This window comes from Dermacentor silvarum, chromosome 5 (genome assembly GCF_013339745.2).
Source record: "Dermacentor silvarum isolate Dsil-2018 chromosome 5, BIME_Dsil_1.4, whole genome shotgun sequence".
Lineage (NCBI taxonomy): Eukaryota > Metazoa > Arthropoda > Arachnida > Ixodida > Ixodidae > Dermacentor > Dermacentor silvarum.
The window spans coordinates 28,991,699-29,013,693 of NC_051158.1; the positions used below are offsets into that span (position 1 = coordinate 28,991,699).

The following is a 21,995-nucleotide window of genomic DNA, read 5'->3' on the forward strand; positions in this document are numbered from 1 at the left end:
TGTGAAGGTGGATGACTAGCGAAGCTGTGTATGTGGTGGTTGACCGTTGCTACGGTGAAACGTTCCAAGTTTGCGGGACCAGGGCCACGTGGTCTACTTCCACCGCCGCCGCGCCCATTCCCTTTTCTGTTCACGCCGTCGTTCTTGGTGGGCACGCTGTTCTTCTTCAGATCGTACAACACGCGACCTACCCATTTCACAGTCAGAGCAGAACTGAGGAAAGGAGCCTACGTAGAGCATGACGTCACGAGACAGAGAACACTCAGATTGGTAGGCACTAGTTTGAATACACGGGATGGCGTACACGTGTATGGTGCGAATGCAGACATGGCCGACGCGGGTTAAAGTGTAGTATCCGTTCTTGTTAGCTTAATATCTGATATGGGTTGTATTTGGACTCAAGATATATTAAACTTATTTTTACAAGTTGGCGGAGTACTTGAAGCCTGTTTCATCTCCGGCCGCCGCAGGCCGGCCCGGTATTGCACTATCTTCGGAATCGGCCCACGTCTTCGGTCTACGGACATCAATCCGCTGGAAGCTAACAATATACAGATTCGCTGTAAAAGTAAAAGGCATGCATTCATTATTTCGGACTGTCCCGATTTTACGGACGATTTCGCGGCCTATAGGGAGTCCGAAGAATCGAACGTTGACTGTATTGTTTTCCGCCTTTTTCAAGCGAAGCTTGTATACGCTAGCCTGCGCCGGCGTTGTGACGCTAAAAAAGTTCGTCAAAATTTAGAAAGGCTCGGTTTTCAACATTCCCCTGCAATGTTGCCTAGAACCAAAGTACAGCGAAACACCATCAGAATTGGAGGACGCTTAAGCTTCGCCTATAAGAGTGGAACGCGATAGCATTCAAAGATCCCTGGCTGCTTAACAGGCTTTTTTCTCGTATATTCAAATTACAATCCGACGCTATCATGTCTGTAGGTTGTAGTTAAGTCGTACTTTACTATTTTTCTGACGAATTTTACTTTGAGAAATTCAATTTTTGTTCACTAACCCCTTGCGCCTGTGTGGTCGGGGTGGTTCGGGATTAATTTCTCCGCCACGGATGCCACGGACGCCGATGCTTACACCGACACCGACGCCGGATTTTCTGCGACACGGGGCCCTTAACGTTATCGCGTTAAAAACCACCTGCCCTCAAAGCTGCACAGGTGGTCGGCACGCGCTCGTGCCACTGCTACCGCGTTTGTCGTCGTCTGCTTCCACAGCTGGCTGCGTTGCCACTAATCCTTCCAGCGTAGAATTTCACTTGTCTTCTGTCGTCGTAATGGGGAGGCCGCGTTTACGGGGGTATGATCCATTGCTTAAGGGGGTATGAGCCATTCATTGTCTTACGTGACGGACAGATTTAATTTTGAAATTTCATGGAAATCCATCCAGAATGAACGCGCTGGGGAAAGTGCTCGTCGTCGACGTGCCGATTCTAGCGTGAGGGCTTCCGAAGCCCAGGCGAAACGTGATCGAAGAGCCGCGGACCCCGAGTTGAGGGAGCGCGATGTTGAGGCCAAACGTCAGCGTCGTCTAGCCCTCCAGGAACCTGACAACGGTGGTGAACGCCTCGGCAACGCTAGCGCCAACTTCCCCGGTGCGACGGCCAGGTTTCAACGCGAGTTTCTCAACCGGAACTTCGGAGAAAGCTGCAATGCGCGCGACTGGTTGTGGTTCGAGCCGTTCCCTAAAGATGCTTGGCAAGAAGAGCATCTAATGTTCCAGAGAAATTCCACCTTGGCACATAAAGCTTTCTCTTAGTATTTGCATTTGTTGCAAGCAAAAGTTCGCTGATTTAAAGTTCTTACGATGGCGACCCGCTCGAAAACTCACTTTCTCTGCTACAAAACTACAAATCTGCTGCTCCGATGCTGCTCCAAAATAGTTATCTGCTGCTCAAAAACAGCACGTTTCTGCTCCAAAACAGTCAATTTGCTGCTCCCAGCCCTGTTCCAAAACGTTGGAGCCTGCATTGGGTATCCGTCAGTAAGCTTCACCTGTTACATAAAGGGAATAACTTTTTTTTTTTATCCGGGCTCGTTACATTCGGGTTAGACTGTTCCTTACATGCCGATATTGTCGAGCGACTTCGTTATATTCGCGGTCGTTATATCAACTGTACCAGCCTTGAGAATGTTTTTGCGCATCTGTAGTAGATCGGTTCGTTGCTTAATTCCTCAACGACCCCTGTGCGTTTTACATAGCTGTATGCAGGTTCACCTTTCTCTTGCACAGATTAGGCAAAACCACAATACCTTGTAAATAACGCTTATTTTTTTTATTACTCAGCCTCCATTGTGTCAAGCCCATAACGCTCCTCTCGCTGCCGTTTCCTTTCTGGTTCGTCATCGCCGCTACTGTCACCACTGGAAGCTGCTTTTGCATGGGCTGGCCTTGTGACGTCAAGTTGTCCCAGCAGGCAAACATTGGCCTCGTTTTCAACGCAGAAGAAGTGCAGGCCAATCTCTTCCACAATGGCCCCGTCTGCACCCCGCAGGTCCTCCAGCTGGTATTTCCTGAAATGTCGAGCAGAATGACAGCATTCGGTGGACAGCGGGACAGCCGCCAATAGCCTAGTTGTAGGCGTGCCCAAATATTCGAAATTTCGAATGAAAATTGAATAGTCAATGCTATTTCGATTCGCTAACCAAAGTTGTCGAGTATTCGTTTCTTTCTAATGCAGGTAAGGGATAAAAAACATTTGCTGGAGTCTCGAGGGAGACAAAACAATGGGTCTGAGGAGTTTGCCGAATGATATTGCCGAGGGATACCTGGGGTTATTGCGCAAATGAAGCAGTTCCTCAATGGACGTACGGGTCAGATAACTTCCGCTCGATAATTTTCAGGCATTCAAAGAGACTACCGCGCTCTTAGGCAGCTTAATTCGTATACAAATTTGTTGCGATTTATTATTTACCAGGTTTGCGTGCTTTGAAACAACGTGCATGCAGTGTTGTAGCCGCACGCTTTTCTCTTTCAGCGAACACAGCACTGTACGCGCGTTTGGCAAGATGCTGTTGCCTTGTTTCTTTGCCGTCATTGCCATTGCTACCCAGATAATTGAAAGTAGTTTATTGTTCAGAAGTTCCTCAGTTATCCGGACGTGTGTAATGGTGAACTGCATTTACACACATGCGACAATAGGGTTCTGAGAACCTAAAGTTCTCGGAAGTAAACCACCGACAAAACAATGCAAAGAGAGCGTGGAGCTTCGGGTATACGCAAAGATGCTTTGGGTCTTTACAAAACGAACTCTAGGCAAGCTTCATATTTCGTGTTGATGGAGCAATGAAAATACAAATATTTGATATTCGGTTCGATACTTAGTCGCCTTTTTTCTCGAATATTCGTATTCGATTCAGAATTATCCCTATTCGAACATCCCTACTGATTGGTGACGCGGCGCACATGTGATGCGGTATGTGTGGGTTTGGCTCCCACCAGCGGCAGGTTATATCTTTCGCCCACTTTCATTACTCTTATTGCTACATTTCAATTAACATGGACAGCTAACTTCTCCTACACTATCTTTATTTTCTTGTGGGCGTTACTAACCAAAAGTCCACCTCGGTTCCACCAACCTTCAGCAGGCTCAGGAAAATTGCATAATCCTATAATTAGTCTAATGCGAGAAGATAATTAACCTACTTTGGAAAAGCGCTGGAAACATGCCGAAGCATGCAGAACGACCATGTTTAGAAGTCATGAGCATCATAATTACTGTAAGCAACAATGTAACAATGCGATAGGGGAATAGTATAAATGTGTGTACACAGATAAAACAGCGTTTCATCCAGAAATAGGTCCAGGAAGATTGCCAGCTTGTAACTTTGAAGGAGTACCGACATGATCGAAGTTGTAGAAACGCTCCTCGCACGTTAAATGTTTGTGACTTAGTATAGTGCCTATAGAAAATACATTACAAGCACCTTGTACTCGGCAAGACATGAGCTTTGTGGAAACACGCGGTATTATATATAATATGATACTAAAGTTGCTCTTGAAATGCTGGAGCTCGAGTAATGTACATGTTTAAAAAATTTCGTGACACGGCAAAATTTGCCAGTGTGTATAGCAATAAGGCTCGTTTACATGATGAACATTGCTACAACAAAAAAGAAAAAAAAAGCGAGTGCCAAACACATTTTCCGTGGCTGCGCTCTTTGTCTGGTAGCAGTCGCACCAACTGAAGGAACGGAGCAACCGGATGTTGATCACGACGCACGCCTATCGGTACTAAAGCTGGTTGGTAGAAACATGCATTACGGTAAATCATATCACTGTTCTAAAGACAGCGCGCACTTTTTTTGACACATGGACAAAGACGAGCGCTGAACAGCGCTCGTGGATTTCGTGTTTGTCGATTGTCAACAAAGTACACTGCCTTTAGAACAATGAATGCTAACCATATAGCGCACCTCGGCAAGTTCATTGCAGCACAGACGGTAGCCAGCTTATCTTCCAGGGTTTAGGGGATTTGAACCTTTAGGTTAACACAAAAGTGGTTTATGTCAAAAATGTCACATCCGTGTACTCATAAATAATAACTCGCCCAGCTATTCACATTCCCACAGTGTTTTTAGGGAAGCGGAACTGGTGATAAGGAAACCAAACCGACGACAAGGACGGCCGCAGTAGATTTACACTGAGTTATAAAATATCGCAGTTTTTCAGACATAGGGCGGGCGTTATGTTCATGGATGAAAGGCGTTTGTTGGAGATATCCTGAATATACGCGTTTGTCGTGCAGCGGTCTTAACGTGAACTGAGTGATGGTTTATGGCACAGTTTCAAACAAAAACTACAAAAGGGAATTCCGGTGCCAGTGTCTACGGCAGACAAAAGTGTGACCGTACAGCCAGCATGGGAATTATGGGTAGTATAGAAATTTGCCTAAATTGCTTTGTTCTTCTGGCTTCAAGCGGCCTTGTGACTCTTCATATTGGTCATTATCAACAAAATACTGTGCAATAATTCAACGATTCACAGTGATTATGCATGCTGCTTATGCAAGACTTGCTGGCTTGCTGTGCTCAGAAAGTTTATTGCTTGGAAATTTACGAAGATAAAGCATGCATGACACAAAGATTAAAAAATTAAATTATGGGGTTTTACGTGCCAAAACCACAATTTGATTATGAGGCACGCCGTAGTGGGGGACTCCGGAAATTTGGACCACCTGGAGTTCTTTAACGTGCACCTAAATCTAAGTACACGGGTGTTCGAAATGCGGCCGCCGTGGCCGGGATTCGATCCCGCGACCGCGTGCATGCATGACACCACAAGAACGTGTGAAGTCATAAGTCCGAAGATTAGAGAATTCTAATCATTTTACTGTGCTTATTATTTCCATAGTAGCTGAACGATTTTAGTGTCAGTGTTTCCTCCGGTAATTTTTTTTTTGTTGTTGGGAAGTTGTATGGGTTTACAGATTTCAAAAAGTTGTATACACTATACAGTAGACTATAGGCTATGAGCGCTTTGTTGAACAAGTACGCACCTTGTGAGCCAGTAGGCCTCAAACACATCCTGACTGCCCTCGGGCCTTCTGATCTCTCGAGTCACTGTGTAGTTGCCACCATCCGGTAGACCAGCCGTCATGCCTAGAAAGATCTCCTCCGTCTCCCCTGCTGCAGTTTTAGCCTTCAAAACGAGCGCAATGTCCTGGCCAACTGTGATCACGTTGCTGATGTTCTTGAAGGTGTAGCTCACCACAAGAGTGCCCAGCGGAAAGTCGCAACCAAACAACCTGCCAGAACATAAAATTCGATTTATGCAGGCTGTAATGAAGTAGGATTAATCGCGACGCCTAAGATTTTGTGGAGATTAAGAGAAAGTGTCCATCTGGGAAGCAGACAAGCTGCAGCCACTCTGCGGTCCACCTCGTATATACGTGGTATGCACGTGTACCACGAGATGGACTGCCTGGTGGCTGCACTGTCTCTGCTTCCCAGATGGACGCTCTCTCCTAATATAAATATGCGGAATCCTTTTTCGAACCTTGCTGACTAGGACTTCGCTGCGATATCTACTAGTCATCTTCATTTGGATGTGGGACGTGTAATCGTTTTCGGACGTCCATGGGACTTTTCGTGTCATCTGGGGACCTTTAAGCTGAATATTCAGACGTCACGCTGCACAATAGGCCGTTGTCGAGAGACAAGTAACGCTATATATACGATGCAAAGTTTGTGCACACATGACGACAACATGTATTGCCAAAAGCACTGCCTCCGATTTCCACATGAAAATTAAAGGTAATTTTACGTATGACACTAACGACTGTATCTATTTGCCCAAATGTTCTGTTTGCAAATTACAGTACGTTGGACAAACTGAAACACCGTTCCGGTATCGCTTTAACAACCATAAGTGCCACGCTGCTACTCTCCCTCATCTTCCGCTGTCAAAACACGTGCGCATTCCGGGACACTCATTTGATAAAATCACCGCAACAATCCTTCAATCTGGTTTTCATTCCCACCACGAAAGAGAGCTTCGAGAATCCTATCTAATTCATAAATTTAAAGCGGTCACTTGTGAATGCAATGAAAGTGCTGGTAAACTTTCTTTTTTACCTGTTTAGTGTGCTTACACCTTGCAAGTTTCGTGGCCCCTTATTATTTCACATATACTTTTATCCCTATCCCTCTTGGTTTCTTTGATGTCAAGAGGTGTGCACCTGCATTTCTAGCTGTCATTCTTCACTACTTTTCTATTTCTATTTGGACATTTGATTGTGCGACCGAAACGTCAGTAAAGTCGTGTTACTCTATTTTTTTTTCTTTTTCACTACGTTCTCCTGTTCTCCCATATATATATTATGTTTACGGATTACAACTGAGCCGATTATAATACTTTATACCGCTTCTCCCCCTGCCATTCAGTTCTCAAGTCAAAGGTTAAAACGCTGATTTTGTGTTTTCCCAGATGGTTATAACATAAGACGCAAACTGAAACTTGTTTTGGCGGGAACTGCATACCGAGAGGCAGGCTGTTCATCCGCGATGCAAGCGTGCAAGGGGCACCCCGCATGTCGCCTGCTACAGCGCACAGCGGCGAAGCACGAATTGCTGCTCAAGCAGGAGATACGTAATAAAGAAAGTATATTAGTGGCCGATATTCTAAAAGAAAACTTGGCCTATGCTGGTTTGTTGGATCTGTCAGTGCAGCCGACAGGGACCGCATTCAAAAGTGGCGGCCAAATGGTCCTACCCCCCCTCCCTCAGTAAGTACGCCGATAGGTTGTAACGATACCGATATTTGGCGATTTGCATCCAGTTTAGGCCAAGACGTATTTCTCAAGAATGACAATACAGTCGCTGACCGATTCTTCCAGCCAGATTTCACAACGAATCAGTTAAGGAGAGTTCTAAAATGCTTTCCGTGCGGCAGTTTTACGGCTAGCAATAGCGTGAGGTGTCGGTGTTTCATATGTCGAACAGCAGCGAATAATGCAGGCTGCAACGGAGCCTCGAAGTGATCAGGGTGTCGGTGAACACGCGTAGCCGGACATCAGCCATGCCCAAAAATTTTGGACGTTGGCCCTTCAGCTATCTCTCAAACTTCACCGCGGTCCACCAGCGTAACTCAATGGTCCGCATTTCGAATAAATGAGAGTTCAGAAGGGTGCTCGAATTTCAACAATTTTCTGTTAGCAACGTCAAGAAGGTAGGCCCTTTAATTAGCATGCGTATTTGCGGCATTTAGTCGTAACGTCTCTGCCCCGTTATAGCATAATTTAGGTCAGGAATAAAGCAGTGCAACAAAAAAACTGTGGCTCCAATTCACACTGTGAAGGTGGTTGGACAGCGAAACTGTAAATACCCACAACGATTACCCATTGCGACGTCACTTAAATTCACACACGTGACTCTACAAAGAGTGAAACCAGAGACAAGTGAAATGTACTTAACCACACCCTTTATTACTTCACAGCGACATCATATTCACGCTGTTCTTCTGGCGTCTTTACTTTCCGTGGTCCACCTATGGTAGCCTGGAATGAACTGAATGAGTTGCTAGAGCGTGATGACGTCACTACGTGATTTCTATGCTGTTGGGTACCTTTCCACTCGGAGTAGCTGACGCAACCGTAATCTTTACCAGAAAACACGTGGGAGAAGGAACGTGCTTCGCATTATTCGCAGACGTCATTGGCATACATTATACGGTTTGCACTTTACGCGAGGGTTTTGAATGACGTCAACCGCTTTCAAAGCACCTGCAAACCGAACCTTTACCGGAACGCGTCGGAGGGCGTACCCATTGTTCACACGCGCCTTATCATCCATCATGTGGTTTTGATGCTTGTTTTGTGGTTTTTCTTTTGAAAACGAGTGGTGAGCTGTATGCTGCTTGTATTCAATTTTTAGCCTGACGTTTTTTGCTTACGCCAACGACAAGAAAATTTCCTTGGCTGGTAGAGGTATACAGCTTCGCTGTAAATCGCAGCAGGAATGCTACGAATAAGTTCCGTAATTAAGCATGCTATTAGAAGGGCGTAACCTTCTCAACATTGCTAATTGAGAGCTGTTGCTATTCGGGCGGTCTTTTGAAATATTATTTTGCACTCTGCCGCCCACCGAGTTACGCTGGTGCATTGCGGTAAAATTTGACAAATGGCCGTAGGGGCAATGTCCAAACTTACCTACCACGAGGCCGTCGAAAGGCGCAGTCGAACGTTGGCATTCGGTACGTGCAGCCAGCGCAGTGTACAGGAAAATATGCGTCGGATATAACAAAGTATAGAAGTGCTGTAAGCTAGCGAATAGCGAAGGAATTGCGCAGTATTATACTGAAGCCTTTATAGTCTCGAGTAGTTTTCGGACAGTGGCAAAACAAACCCCCTGGGCTTCCAAAGGGCGTAAGGAACCCCTTGTACAGCTTTGCTGTCTTTGATGCACGAGTTTTTCTGATTGACATACATGTGAGAAGGCTTTTTTTTTTTCGGGCACTACATGCAGTAGTGCCACCAACCCTCTGAAACCAAGGTATAACAGCAAACGAAATTTTCTTTTTGCACAAAACAACAAGGCTGTCTTGGGTGGAGATTCTTACGACAGGTCCTCTTCCACTGCCAGCCAGAGCTGCATTAAACCCGTGATTGCACACGTAAACGACGTTCCCGAGGATGAAATGTTACCTGATGTAGGGTTTGGCGTCTGGGAAATGACGGTTGCGCTTGAACAGCACACGGAGGCTGCCGCCACCGTTGTAGGCGTCTTCCAGATGCACCTTTACTGAACAGCAGGTTTCGCAGAGTGCGTTGCCTTGGTCCCGAGGCTGCAGCTGCTGCTTGTGTAAGTTGAACCACGCTCGGCTGGACGTTCTCTGCATCAAGGTGTACGAGGGGCATTCATAACGTTCGTACTATTTTCATGAACGAACAGAGATTAAGTAATGAGACTCGCGTGAGAGTTTCTGAGCCCGCACTCATGTTAACCTGGTGTCTCACAGTTATCTGCCGATCGGCATACATGAGCCTCGACTTGGGCATCAATTTGTACTTCACCATCGAGAGACGAGTGCTCGTTCAACATTGAAATCGCCTTCACTATTTCACGACAGTGTTACAACCTGAGGCATTGTCAGCGTGGACCACCATGCACCAATTCGGCAAGAATCTCCTTGACATTGGGTTCCTTCAACGGCACAAAGCGGATCACTGCTCGTGCGCTTCAGCCAAATTTTCTGATAGACGCTGCCATTTTTGTCTTGACACCCTTAAATGTGTTTACGCTGCTAAGCACGAGGTCGCGGGATCAAATCCCGGCCGAGGAAGGCAGCATTTTGTTGGGGCGAAATGCAAAAACGCTAGTGTACCCCACGGTACTACATACATTTTTTTTAAATATCCAGCTAAAACTAGAGAAGCATGCACTCATTTCGATTCCGATCATGTGCGCACGCAGGTTTCAAATTTATGGTACCGCGGTATACAACGAACTTTATGAATCCCCTTCGTTCATATTCATAGCCACAATTTAGTTAAGCTTAAACAAAATGTGCATCATCCCTATGTCTAAGTACACCCATCGTGGTGGTTGAGTGTCTAACTGCGACGTTGTGCTTCTGGGCTTGCAACTGCATGTTCCTTGCAACAGGAACCACATTTCAGTGCAGGCAGAATGCGACCAGGCCCCACATGAAGCATTGCAAAAATACTCGTATAGTACTGAGATTCGCCCCCTAGTTCAGAAATGCGATTTAACTTGATGCCCATGATTGGCTTGCTCTACTAGATGACGCCTGGCGTGAACGCGCCCAAGACGTACGTTGCATTTCTTTCGGCGCGTTCACGTCAGGCGTCATCAAAATTGAGTTAAGCATATGGATTAGTTGCACTATAAGAAAAGTCCAAATTACTCCAAACTCTGCTAGGCATCCCTCATAGACCAGGTGCTGCTATGCAACATTAAAGTTAGTTAACCAGACCACAATCCTGGCACTGAATTGGAAATGTGTTTCGCAACAACAACCGCATAACGGGAATCGCCGAGAGCGCTACAAATTTGCGCTTCTACATGTATCATTCAATGATCAGTGCGACACTCCTCTCCGACAAGTTGTGGTGACACGTCAAGAAGGACAATATTCAAGAGCATGGAGAATGTGCAATGAGCACCGTTTCATGCTGGATCGTAGGGGCGTTTTTCAAGCAACTTTTCACGGTTTTAATCACTGAATGTGCTGCGTAGTTCAGCGACTGCTCAAATTTAAAAACTAGCACTGCACCTCAAACAAGTTAAAGTGATGCATCGTGTAATAATGTGCAGGAACACGGGAAATGTAATGACTATCCTGCGGCTGGTCACGTGACGCTGGCATTGAGCGAAAATGGCCTACATGTCCAGCGGCGAATGCCTGTCTTCCAAAGCCTTGGCAAAAACTTGTGGACAGTGGTAGCTTGGTGAGACGAAATTCAGAGCAGCAGTCATCCGGAAAGTTCCAAAGCCTGCACATGCGCCAAAGTTAAAAATGTGTTCCTGAACACATAATAAAGACCGCTGAAAACAGTTAAACTTCATTATAATAAAGTCGCATTTAACACAAAATTCCTTCCGTTGTAACCGATATTCTTTATAAGCAGATATCCAGATATCGGCAAAAATATTCATGCATTTTATATTTACGTCGCTGTATCACAGAATTTGTTATAGCCATGTTCGTTATGTTGAGGTTTGACATCTCAAGAATATCAAACAAAAAACAGCACATTTCAGAGCGCCTAAAGATCTGAACGGCACATTCAGATCTAAAGATCTGAGTGGACACAGAATAATATTCTAACACACAAACATCAGTGTGAAGCTGTAACCTCTAACACTCTAACCTCTAACCAATGCATTTAGATCTTGAACAATGAAGTATCTAGCCTATAAAAGCCGTGACCTGTCTCCTCCACGTGTTCGCGGCTTGTACGAAACTTTCAGAAACACTGCAGTACATAACCTGAAGACAATTCATTCCTCAGGATCTGCGCCTTCTTAACACGTCCCTGCGGAACATGCATTATTTTCCACCTTGGCGACTCACCGGTACTGGTTTCTCGCGAAATTCTTTTTTTCCTGCGTCTCGTAGACCCAGCCGGCGGCAAAGACAGCGGCCGACAAGCCACATTTGCGAGCAAGCTGGACGGCCTGGAAAAGAATTTGAAAATGGCTGCCGAAACCAATTCGTGGCAGTTCTACAGCGCATCCACACTGTTCCAGGCATACATCATGCCGGCATTCCTTAGCTACAAACAACACGGAACATCTAGTCATTTATGAGAAGAAAAAGAGGATCTGCAAGTGTGTACTACTTCAACGTGGAAGCAGTCCAACAAGAACATGGAACACTTTGGCCAAGTATACTCTTCCTCAAAGGAAACTAAGCACTGTACACGTGACTGCAGCTGACTTCAACATGTCTAGTTGGAGTTTTGTTGCATCCGAACATGCATCCGAAGCATACAAGAGGAAAAGAAAGCAAACACTCAAGTCCAACCTTTCCAGACACTTATTGCACTAGAGTAATAGTGAAGACTCTCATGAAAGCACATCTGTTCGGCACTATAGCTTTTGGAGTTCTTTTCATAACATCATTTAACTTGTTTTGCTTTATTACTTCACCTTATTTTAAAAAGAAAGAAAGAAAAATGTCTCGCATGAGAACAGAATTTGAGCCCTTATTAAATGCCCAATCACCTCGTACATGTCGTAGCCACCAGGGTACGGCGTGTCTCGTCCGTACACGTCGACCCCGGCGTAGACATCGGCTTTGCGGTCGCCTGCGAGTTGTGCCGACTTCTGGAGCATGGTTTCGGTCCACTGAAAGTTGAGGAAGATGCCGTCGCACAGGTCCAGGAAGCTCGAGTTTTTCTGGTTCAGCTCGTTGTGCGGCGTGGGTTTTCCGTCGACGTCGACGGCATCGTACCAGATGACAAGCGAGCCGGGCACGACTTTGTGTGTTTCCGCGGTGATGGTCCTGAGCAAGTCCTTCAGGAATGGAACGCAGCTGGGGTCCTGAAAACAAGCGTGATGCCTTCTGCCTTGATGGCAGCCGTACCCGCTACGGCACTTCATACGATTTCTATCTATAATTGCGCGGTTACACGCCATAATATACAACTATACGTGACCGTGAAATGCGAGATGACCGCTCGCGCACTCCTCAAAATGATTGTAAAAATATTCGAATATTCGAAAATACTGTAACAAATTCAATTCAATCTTCGAATCGAATAGTGAGTATTTGCAAATACGAACATTTCCTTTTTTTTTCGAATAGCAACTGAATATTTAAATCCTCGTGAGCAAAATAGAACCTAAAATTGGAGCAAATACAGGTAATTTCGGTGGTCATAGTAAACATAAAATGCAAGGAGTTACGTTGTGAAGCACGCTATCCGTCGGTCCGCGAGCCAGTTGTTTTTATTTAAATCATGATCATTCATACTTTCCGAAGAGTCCTCAGTATGCGGACAAACTGCCCTGTTTGTTCCTAATACTGCTTTGGACTTCTAAGAAACAATCATTCATAATTTGCAATGTTATAACGAAAACTTGCTAACACTGAATACAATAGATGTCAACGTGATTTTATAGCACATATTAATGGTGAAAATTGCTTTTGTTTTATTTGGGAATTACTCCATATTCGAATTGTTAATCTAATTATTCAACTCATATCCGATGCGGGGCTGTGATTACTATACGCAAACCCATACCAAGAAAACCTTGCTACGCCGTACCTACAACCATATAAATGCATCAACATTTATCGATAGGTTCACCAAGACTGATTTGTGCGAAACCTAACCTAACCTAGAAAAGAAGGGGGCCCACAGATGGAGATGGAGAGACTGCTTTGCATACTGTTATATAAAAGTTACAAACAGGGAAAGTGGCCAGCCTTTCTGAAGCACCTTATAGTTCGGGCTTACCCGAAAGCCCGGGCCGGGCCGGGTAAGGCAGTTATTTCACGGGCTCGGGCACACCATGTGCTTTTTGACCCGGGCCCGGGCCGGGCTCGGGTTTTTTAACGCGGGCCCGGGTCGGGCTCACACTTTCTGGTGGTGTGCATGTGACGTACAGCGAGTTATCTTCACGCGTCTCGACTCTGAAAAACATGTCATTTTCGGTCTCGAGCCGAGTTCGGGCCGATTTCGAACCGGGGTCGGGCCGGGCTCGGGCCTAAGGTAAAGGGGTGGCAAGCCGGGCGGGTAACGTAGATTATTTCCGGGCCCAGCCGGGCCCGGGTCTCGCCATAAAACTTTTGGTCGGGCTCGGGCGGGCAGCCCAACGTAAAAACGGGCCCGGGCCGGGCCCAAGCTGAAAAAATCGGCCCGTGCAGTGCTCTAGCACCTTATCCGTGTTTGTAACTTTTATACCACAGTGCATTTGTTCGTGTATCTCTGAGACCACAGCAGGCAGTGCTAGCGGACAAAGACGACACGTAAATTTAAAAGAAGTAATTGAGAAAATGTTATTTACTGTGATGGCCAGTTACTGTCACAGTAAGAGATTAAAGCTGGAGGAATTGCGAGTCTGATAATTTTTAATTACATACTTTGCGCCAATCAATCCGTTCTGGTGGACAAGTCCAATCAGAACTCCGAATATATGTATTCAAGGCACTGCAGGCGCCATCATATTTTATGCGAAAGCGTCCAATGGCCCATTGAACGAAAAAGCCGGCATCTGTCGTCTGGACAAGCGAAAAGCGGCACCTAAATTCCCATGAACTGCGACGCCACGTCACGATGAGCTCCTCGACGGAGCAGAGCGGGTGAAAGGGAACACCTGCTGTCGCCATAGCACGCCAGGCGTTGCGTGAGGGAAGGTGTCGCGTGAGGGGAGAGGCATATCGCCGCGACGCCACGTCATCCTCGTTCTCGCTCGCGGAAGCCTAATTGAACCGAAATTTCCATTGCCAAGCCCGGCGTGATGAAAGCGGCGACGTCAAAATCACCGCGGCTTGCTCGGCAGCGTCCACGTTAGATTCTATGGCAGCTCTGGCAAAACAGCGTGCCGTCACAGAAGTGCACCGGCTTTGTGCTATCTATGAGGCGTTGACCAAGCGTCTTAACGCGCTCGCTTGCCCGCGAGGAGTTCATAACTGCTTATAACTGCTCAGCGGTGCTCAAATGGACATTAATGCTTTCGCATTCACAACTGGTAAGAAGTGCTCAGGTGTGTTCGGATTTTTTCTGCAATTGATTTTTTTATTAAGTTATATATCTTGGTGCGTGCACTTGTACATACAGCACGTACACGAAGGGAGTATGAAAATATATGCGCTGTGTGGCCCATACAGTTTGCAAAAGCTCTCCGTTTCAGATAGCTATGTCACACTTCTAAGCATGAAGTTGACAGCTGATATCTCCCGCCGTGCCATATATTATAAAACACGAACCTGCTATAGGACAGCAAAGCACACTCACCACTTTGCACCCAATGCTGACGAGCCATCCGTCAAACCGGCCCACGGATGCGACGTGCGCAAGCTGGGCTGCAACCTGGGGCACGAGACCGGAGCCTCTGATCAAGTTGATGGTTTTGGTGCCCTCCTCACCTAGGATGAAGGTTCCTGAAAATCCGCGATTATTTATTTTTATTCATTTACACAAGTACCTGGCAGCGCCACAGGGCATTGGCAGCGCCAAAGGGGGGGAGGGGGGGGGGGCATTTGTAGCGAAAGAAAACCATAATTTAAAAAATGAGCTTATTCGATCAAGAAGCAGACACCAAGGTACAAACGCAACAACAAAAAGAAAAAGAAGAAGAGAAGAAAAAGCGTAGCAACAGGCCGACAGGCGGATTCACATCGTAGAGAAGGAAAGGATGGTCTATCGCACGAAACGCAATGATATGCGCTTACTACGATAAAAACAACTGATACTCAGAGCAAGTTTTACATTGAACTATATACTCTCGGGATGCTTATTCCAGTGCGTTGAAGTAAGCGGGAAAAATTATTTGCGGAAAACATCACCACGACAGCATTGATGTCTAAACTCGTGATCACATCGCAAGGAAATGAAATGGAGCGCAAGAATGTACAAATTTTAGTGAAAGAGGACAGTGTGTCATAATAAATAGCTTTGGAGGCATGATTATTGCCGTGCAATTTCGAAAACGCGAATTTCAATGCGAATAGCTGTCTTTATTTCCACACTCAGGCCACTGAACAGATGTACTACTAGAACAGGTACGTACAAATTGATATTCAGTCATTTGAATTCGTGAAGACCAGGTCAACAGCACCAACTCGAAGTTGCGCCCATTTGCATCTGTGGCGGGCTGGATATATGCCAATACAATATACATTCCCAAGCAGTTTTCATGAGAACACACGTACGCACCCGCTGGTCGTGCTTGAATTGACGTAGAACTAGAACTGCGGGCATAGAGACATGACAGCTGTATTTTTGCAGACTTGTGGGATGGTTTAATCTTACAGGTTTGCCCATCAGTATGTATGTTACCGACTTTAATTATGGTTTTAAGGCGAAGCTTCTTCCGCGAACCATCCAGGACTTTTCTGACCATGGCTTTGGGTGCTGCTGCTCTCTTGCCGAATATCTCACACACAGGAGAGCGCCCCACTATATATTTACTACCCCTCCAGATGTCCTGGCTGCTGGCTTTCTTTTCTTTGAAATTATATGCAGTGATAAAGCAAATAGTGCTAAATATTCTCATTGTAATAAATATACGTCAACAAGAGTACAATTCCTTTAATAAAGCAAACCTAAGCCTACTTTCCTAGGGTTCGGGGATTGGCGCATGTTTCGTTGGTATTTCTTCAAGTGCAGTTTCCTGTAGCACTGTCGCCAGGATCGGCTCACCCTACAGTCCCGAAGCCAATCACTGAGACATTGATACGCGATCACGTGGGGAGGGGGGGGGGGGGGGTCTCCGCGTCTTGCGGTATTCACTGGCAGTAGTCACTGGCAATCGCTATGGTGCAAAACTGCGTAGAATATATAGTCAGTTTTGCCTGACATTTATTTAACCCCTTCACGAAAGCTTTGCTTATCGGATATCTGGGATGAATTTATATATTGCAATTATGCAATCTAGGTACCCAGAGAGTATGCAATTATGCAATATAGGTACACCGAAAGCACTGATCTATTGTTCAGTGCTTTCTGTGTGCCTATATCGTCAATCTAGCAGTCAAACAGATGCTTTACTTTTCACATAAATCTATGGCGTTAGGATAAATGTTGCCAAAAACGGCGACTTTACCATCTGTATAATTCCGAGCAAACAAACTCGCCCCCCCACCCCTTCCATGCTGGCTCGGAAATAGGTGACAGTTGAAGTTAGCAAATCTTGGAGAGGGATGCTTACTCGGGTGGGGGCACTTGCTCTATATATGTTACAGTAGTCCTAATGGCCAACACAAATCCAAATGTCTACATTTTTTGAAGTGCACCAACATGCACCATCGCCAAGGCCTTCCCCTGTAAAACGTGCACGGTACATAAATAAATGAATGAATAAATGTGTGGTGGGCCAGTGGGGGCGCGCACATTCTGGCTCTTCGCACTTTGTAAATGTTACCTAGGCTCAGTCACGTACGGTTTTCTGCCCTCTAGCAAGCCAACAATATCCATTTATGACCAATAGCATCAATTTTATGACTGGCTCCACCACAAAGTGAGAGCAAAGCAGGCCAAATATAGACTCCACCGTTTGGTTTAATTAAATTCAATTTAAGATTATCTTCAGTTTGGACGATACCAAAAGTCAACTGTATACTAGTTGGTGTTAAACTTGAAACTTCTCACCTAGAACTTTGACGCCGTGCTTGTGTGCGGCTGAAATCCAGCCCGGAGGAGGAATCGTGACCATGTGGTGGGAGTAATAGATGAACGTGTCAATTATTTGCCAGTGGTGAAACCGGTAGACGTTGGCCTCTTCACAGCCATGAATGAATCTGCAGTGGCAGTCAACGTGAAAGTCAGGCAAGCATGATTGCGTGTGTAAACTGCAGGATAAAGCTGATAGCCTATAGTTCTTAGCTCCAGCCTAGTGCTAGCAAAAATTCCAATACTGGCATTGTCAAAGTTTTGTATTGGACGAATTTGAAATGTCTACAAGACTATAGTATAATTGATTATTAGTTACCTATTAATCCAATATCAATTTCTATTGGATAGATTTTAGTCTATACGTAATCTGTATCAGTTACTATAATATATTGCAATATAATATAGTCCGGTGTTTTTACTTCGAACATTTTTTAGAAGCCAACGAATGTCTCCCATACTATCACTATACAGATCAATTATCTGCCCAGGCGGACATTACTGCATGAAAAACCGAAGCAATGCATTCCCAAGTTAACCAATTACATTAATTACGTCCTTTGTTAGAAATTGTACGGCACATGTTTACATTGGAAAGTTGAAGGAAAACGTCATACATGTCTAGTTCCGTGTTTCTACATTTCAAAGCGGTCATGTTGACCAGAATAACTGGTGTCACATTATTAATTCAATATTATTTGATTAGGCATACAGCACTGCGAAGCGCGATTCGCAATTGAAACACCCCCGTGACGTAGTAGGGTGGCGTAAAATTAACCTTGGCCTATACGTCGCGATAAAGCAGGCTCCAGTCTGCGCCGGCCACGCCCAATTAAGGGTACCCGGCCGCAGCTCGCGCGTCCGTCGTGCCACTGCTCGCGCGTCTGTCATCATCTTCGTCCACGGTTGGTGCTGATGCCGCTAATCATGTAGGCGTTCCCCCCATTGCCCCTCCCTCTGCGAAGGCGTTGACGGCACTGGCCCACGGTGGCTGGCAGTGACGGCATGACACCCCTACCGGCGGGCGAACCTTGTAGACTATGCAACGAACCAGGATCGGCTGAGCCGGCAACGTCCGAGTCACCAAGGGCTTCCAGGAAACCGCAGGCCCTAAAACTGGCTGGCTTCCAGGACGGACTCCTCGCGAAGATTGGGCAGACCAGGTGGTGCAGGCTCGAAGTTGAGGTCTTGCAGGAACCCGAAGGCCCTAAACCGTCCCCTGACGAACACATAGCTGCATGGTCTGGTTTTCCTCTCCGACCTCGTTCTCACGAGTGCACGCAGAAGGTCGCCGGAGGGAGGCGCCGCCTTGGCTTGTCATGCCTTGCCACCACAGAGACTCCACCGCACCGCAGGTCACACGCCAGGCTCGATGACGGCGACGGAGGACGAGCCGGCGGAAGCGCTCGTCACTGAACCTCAGAGGTGCAGCTCGCACCACGGAAATGGTCACGCACTAGGCCGGGTTATAGAGTCGCTGCTGGCTGTGGAACGGGCGCCGTCAGCCTTCCCCACGACCATGGTCCATCCCGGAACGCAGCCGGGGCCCGACGTTACGGAATGCGGGAAACGGCTCGATCTCACAGTCCACGCCGGCCGCGCACAAGGGCGCCCAGCCGCAACTCGCGCGTCCGTCGTCTTGGTCCTCAGTTATAGCCGTGATGCCGCTAATCATGTGAGCGTTCCCATATATATATATATATATATATATATATATATATATATATATATATATATACAGGGTGTCCCAGCTATCACGCAGCACGATTTTAAAAAAGAGGAACGGTGTTAGGCGAAGCAAACCTAGTGTGTATTGTTTCCAGTACAGTGGAGTTGCCACCAGTAATTTTTTCGTTACTGAGATTTAATTAGGTAATTGTAATTAATTATCTAAATCGAGAAGTACTGTCCTATAATTATCAAAGTGTCAATAAGAAAGTTGTAGAGTAACATGAAAAACTCCCGATACAGCTTTCTGTTGTTCAATACGTGCTGAATAAAAGTGTTTTTCTCCGAGCGTGAAAGAAGCCCGCAAATGCACGCAAAGTGCCTCGAGCGGCCAGTCGCGCGGCAACTCTGCGTGTATTCGCGGGCTTCTTTCTGCGTGTATTCGCGGGCTTCCGTAGTGGAACGACCCTCCACCCGGACCGTCGCGCGCGACGCAAGACAGCGCGTTTCCTTGCCGCTTCCCTCCCTTGCGTCCGAGAGATCGAGCCGCGATCGCCGACTCATCCTCGCACGCTTTTACTCGCACATACAGCATACGGCGCGCGGCGACGATTTTATCACCCTTGCACTTTATACGGAAGCTCACTACGACGGCGACAGTAAAAAAAAGTTGCCGCAGTTTCACCCGAAAGGCGAAGCATCAATTGCGATAGCAACTTAGTAGAGCGCTATACGGAGTAAGGATAGTAGTTTTATCCGCTGTACAAACTTGGACATGCAGCAGCACCGGCAACACACAGTACTGTTGTCGACGCCGTCGGCGTTTTGCCCGCGTTCGCACAAAATGCGTGCGGCGTTGGTGACTGTTGCCGGAGCCTCTGATATAAATAGGCACTTAGTGCCGCAGCTAAACGTCGCCTCCCTTCCCTGCCCCCCCCCCCCCCCCCCCACGGGCTTTCGTGCGTCAGAAGCCGCGTTTGCTCTACATATATGCTGATTGTAAAGGAGGAAAGAGACGCCTACTTCTGCAGCCCTTAAGGGAGCACGGCACAGAACGCGCGTTTGTTCTCCGCCGTGCGTTCACTCCCCGTGAAAGCGCGCGTACCTCGTTCCCTTTCACTCGCACATACAGCGTTCGGCGGCGCGCGGCGACGATTTCATCTCCATTGACGTCATACGGAACCTCACGGCGACGGCGACGGCTACGGCGACGCCGACGGCAGAAATCTGCTTTTGAGTGTCCATATAATTGCTATCGCAATAAAAAGTTGTCGCAGTTTCACCTGAAAGGCGAAGCATCAATTGCGATAGCAAATTTGTAGAGAGTTACGGAGTAATGATATTAGCTTTATCAGCTGTATAAACTTGGACATGCAGCAGCACCGGCAACACGCAGAACTGTTTTCGACGCCGTCGGCGTTTTGCCCGCGTTCGCTCAAAATGCGTGCGGCGTTGGTGACTGTTGCCGGAGCCTCTGATAAAAATAGGCACTTGGTGCCGCAGCTAAACGTCGCCTCCCTTCCCCCCCCCTCTCCCACGGCCTTTCGCGCGTCGGAAGAAGGCGCGTTTGCTCTACATATATGGTGATTGTAAAGGAGGAAAGAGACGCCTACTTCTGCAGCCCTTAAGGGAGCACGGCGGAGAACGCGCGTTTGTTCTCCGCCGTGCGTTCACTCCCCGTGAAAGCACGCGCCCCTTGCGCCCTTTCACTCGCACATACAGCGTTCGGCGCGCGGCGACAATTTCATCTCCATTGACGTCATACGGAACCTCACGGCAACGGCGACGGCGACGGCAGAAATCTGCTTTTGAGTGTCCATATAATTGCTATCGCAATAAAAATTTGTTTACATACTTGTTGATAGGACGTCCATTAGGTGCTATATGACGTGACGTACACGAATGGATCACCTCTGGATATTGAAAGGACGTCGGTGGCTCACTGGGCGCGCTAGCGTTCAAGCGCGGCCGTTGCTTGTTTGAATCTGATATACGGAGAGCTGCCCGATACACGGCAGCGAACGCATACGGCCACGACTTGTCCGGAACGCTCGTCTGCCCAGACTAGCCCAGACGACAGACACGCGCTCCTGACTGGCCATGATACGGCATTCACAGTTGTACTATATATGCGCAGAAACAGAACGCTTGCCGCGAAATGAACGCTGACTAGAGGGCATCGTGAACGCCCAACGCTTCCTACAAGATTCCAAGATACTATTCATCCGCTCGCTAAGCTATGCGATCTGGCTCTGCTTTCACACTTTCAAATTCCGCCATACTGTCGACTATCCCCCCCCATATTGTTAGCGCTGATTGGCTCAGAACGCCCAAGGTGGTGGAACTTGAGTGTCCACCATACCCCGCGCCTAAGAGGGTGCGCTACAGGATCTCTGCCGGGGGGAGGGGGGGGGGGGGTAGACAGTTTGGCTTAGTTTGCCAATACCATCGAAAAAGCACTAATTTCCATTTCTTCACGGGACCCTAGCGCATTTTTTGACAATAGAGAGTTTTAGATTAGGGGGACGCAAGCGTAGGGGCCCGCTAGCGTTTGGGGCCGCGGTACTGCGCACGCGCAGGCCCGTCTGCGCGTGCGCAGTATCGCGGCCCCAAACGCTAGCGGGCCCCTACGCTTGCGTCCCCCTAATCTAAAACTCTCTATTGTCAAAAAATGCGCTTTTTGCGCAAGTTTGCGAATGTGCAGACGATTGCGCGTCTTAAATCTTAGTTGCAGTGTTCAACGGCGCAAGGAAAGAAAAGGGGTTAAACAAAAGGGGGGCGGGGGGGGGGGGGAGTTACAATCCCCGAAATCCCCCCGTCGGTGCGCCACTGGCGCGAGCACTATCTCGATCGCGAGAACAGTTGAGCCAGGGCGCGTCCTAACTGCGCGGGCTATCAACCGCGCGTTCAGCTTCAAGTCCTCCTCACCTGTCCTCCCAGTAGCCGCCGCCCATGTCGTGGCAGAAGATGGTCCGCGGGTCGCCAGGCTTACCGCGCTTGACGGCGTCCGAGAGCGGTT

General features: G+C 47.3%; 1 protein-coding gene and 1 non-coding gene across 2 annotated transcripts in view; one reads left to right on the forward strand and one right to left on the reverse strand.

Annotated features, from left to right (window-relative positions):
* Positions 1-327: 327 nt before the first annotated feature.
* On the forward strand, positions 328-513 carry LOC119454737 (U2 spliceosomal RNA). Its single transcript, XR_005192664.1, has one exon. It is a non-coding gene; the product is annotated as a U2 spliceosomal RNA (small nuclear RNA).
* Positions 514-2,258: 1,745 nt separating this feature from the next.
* The window catches only part of LOC119453200 (uncharacterized), a 50,235-nt gene continuing 30,498 nt past the window's right edge, over positions 2,259-21,995 (reverse strand). Inside the window, exons 9-16 of the mRNA XM_049667633.1 lie at positions 17,288-17,436; positions 14,933-15,078; positions 12,195-12,512; positions 11,542-11,645; positions 10,852-10,960; positions 9,149-9,336; positions 5,504-5,752; positions 2,259-2,519 (exon numbers count right to left, since the gene is read on the reverse strand). Coding sequence (XP_049523590.1) covers positions 2,285-2,519; positions 5,504-5,752; positions 9,149-9,336; positions 10,852-10,960; positions 11,542-11,645; positions 12,195-12,512; positions 14,933-15,078; positions 17,288-17,436 — 1,498 coding nt within the window. The 3' untranslated portion in view covers positions 2,259-2,284. The remainder of the gene's footprint in view (positions 2,520-5,503; positions 5,753-9,148; positions 9,337-10,851; positions 10,961-11,541; positions 11,646-12,194; positions 12,513-14,932; positions 15,079-17,287; positions 17,437-21,995) is intronic.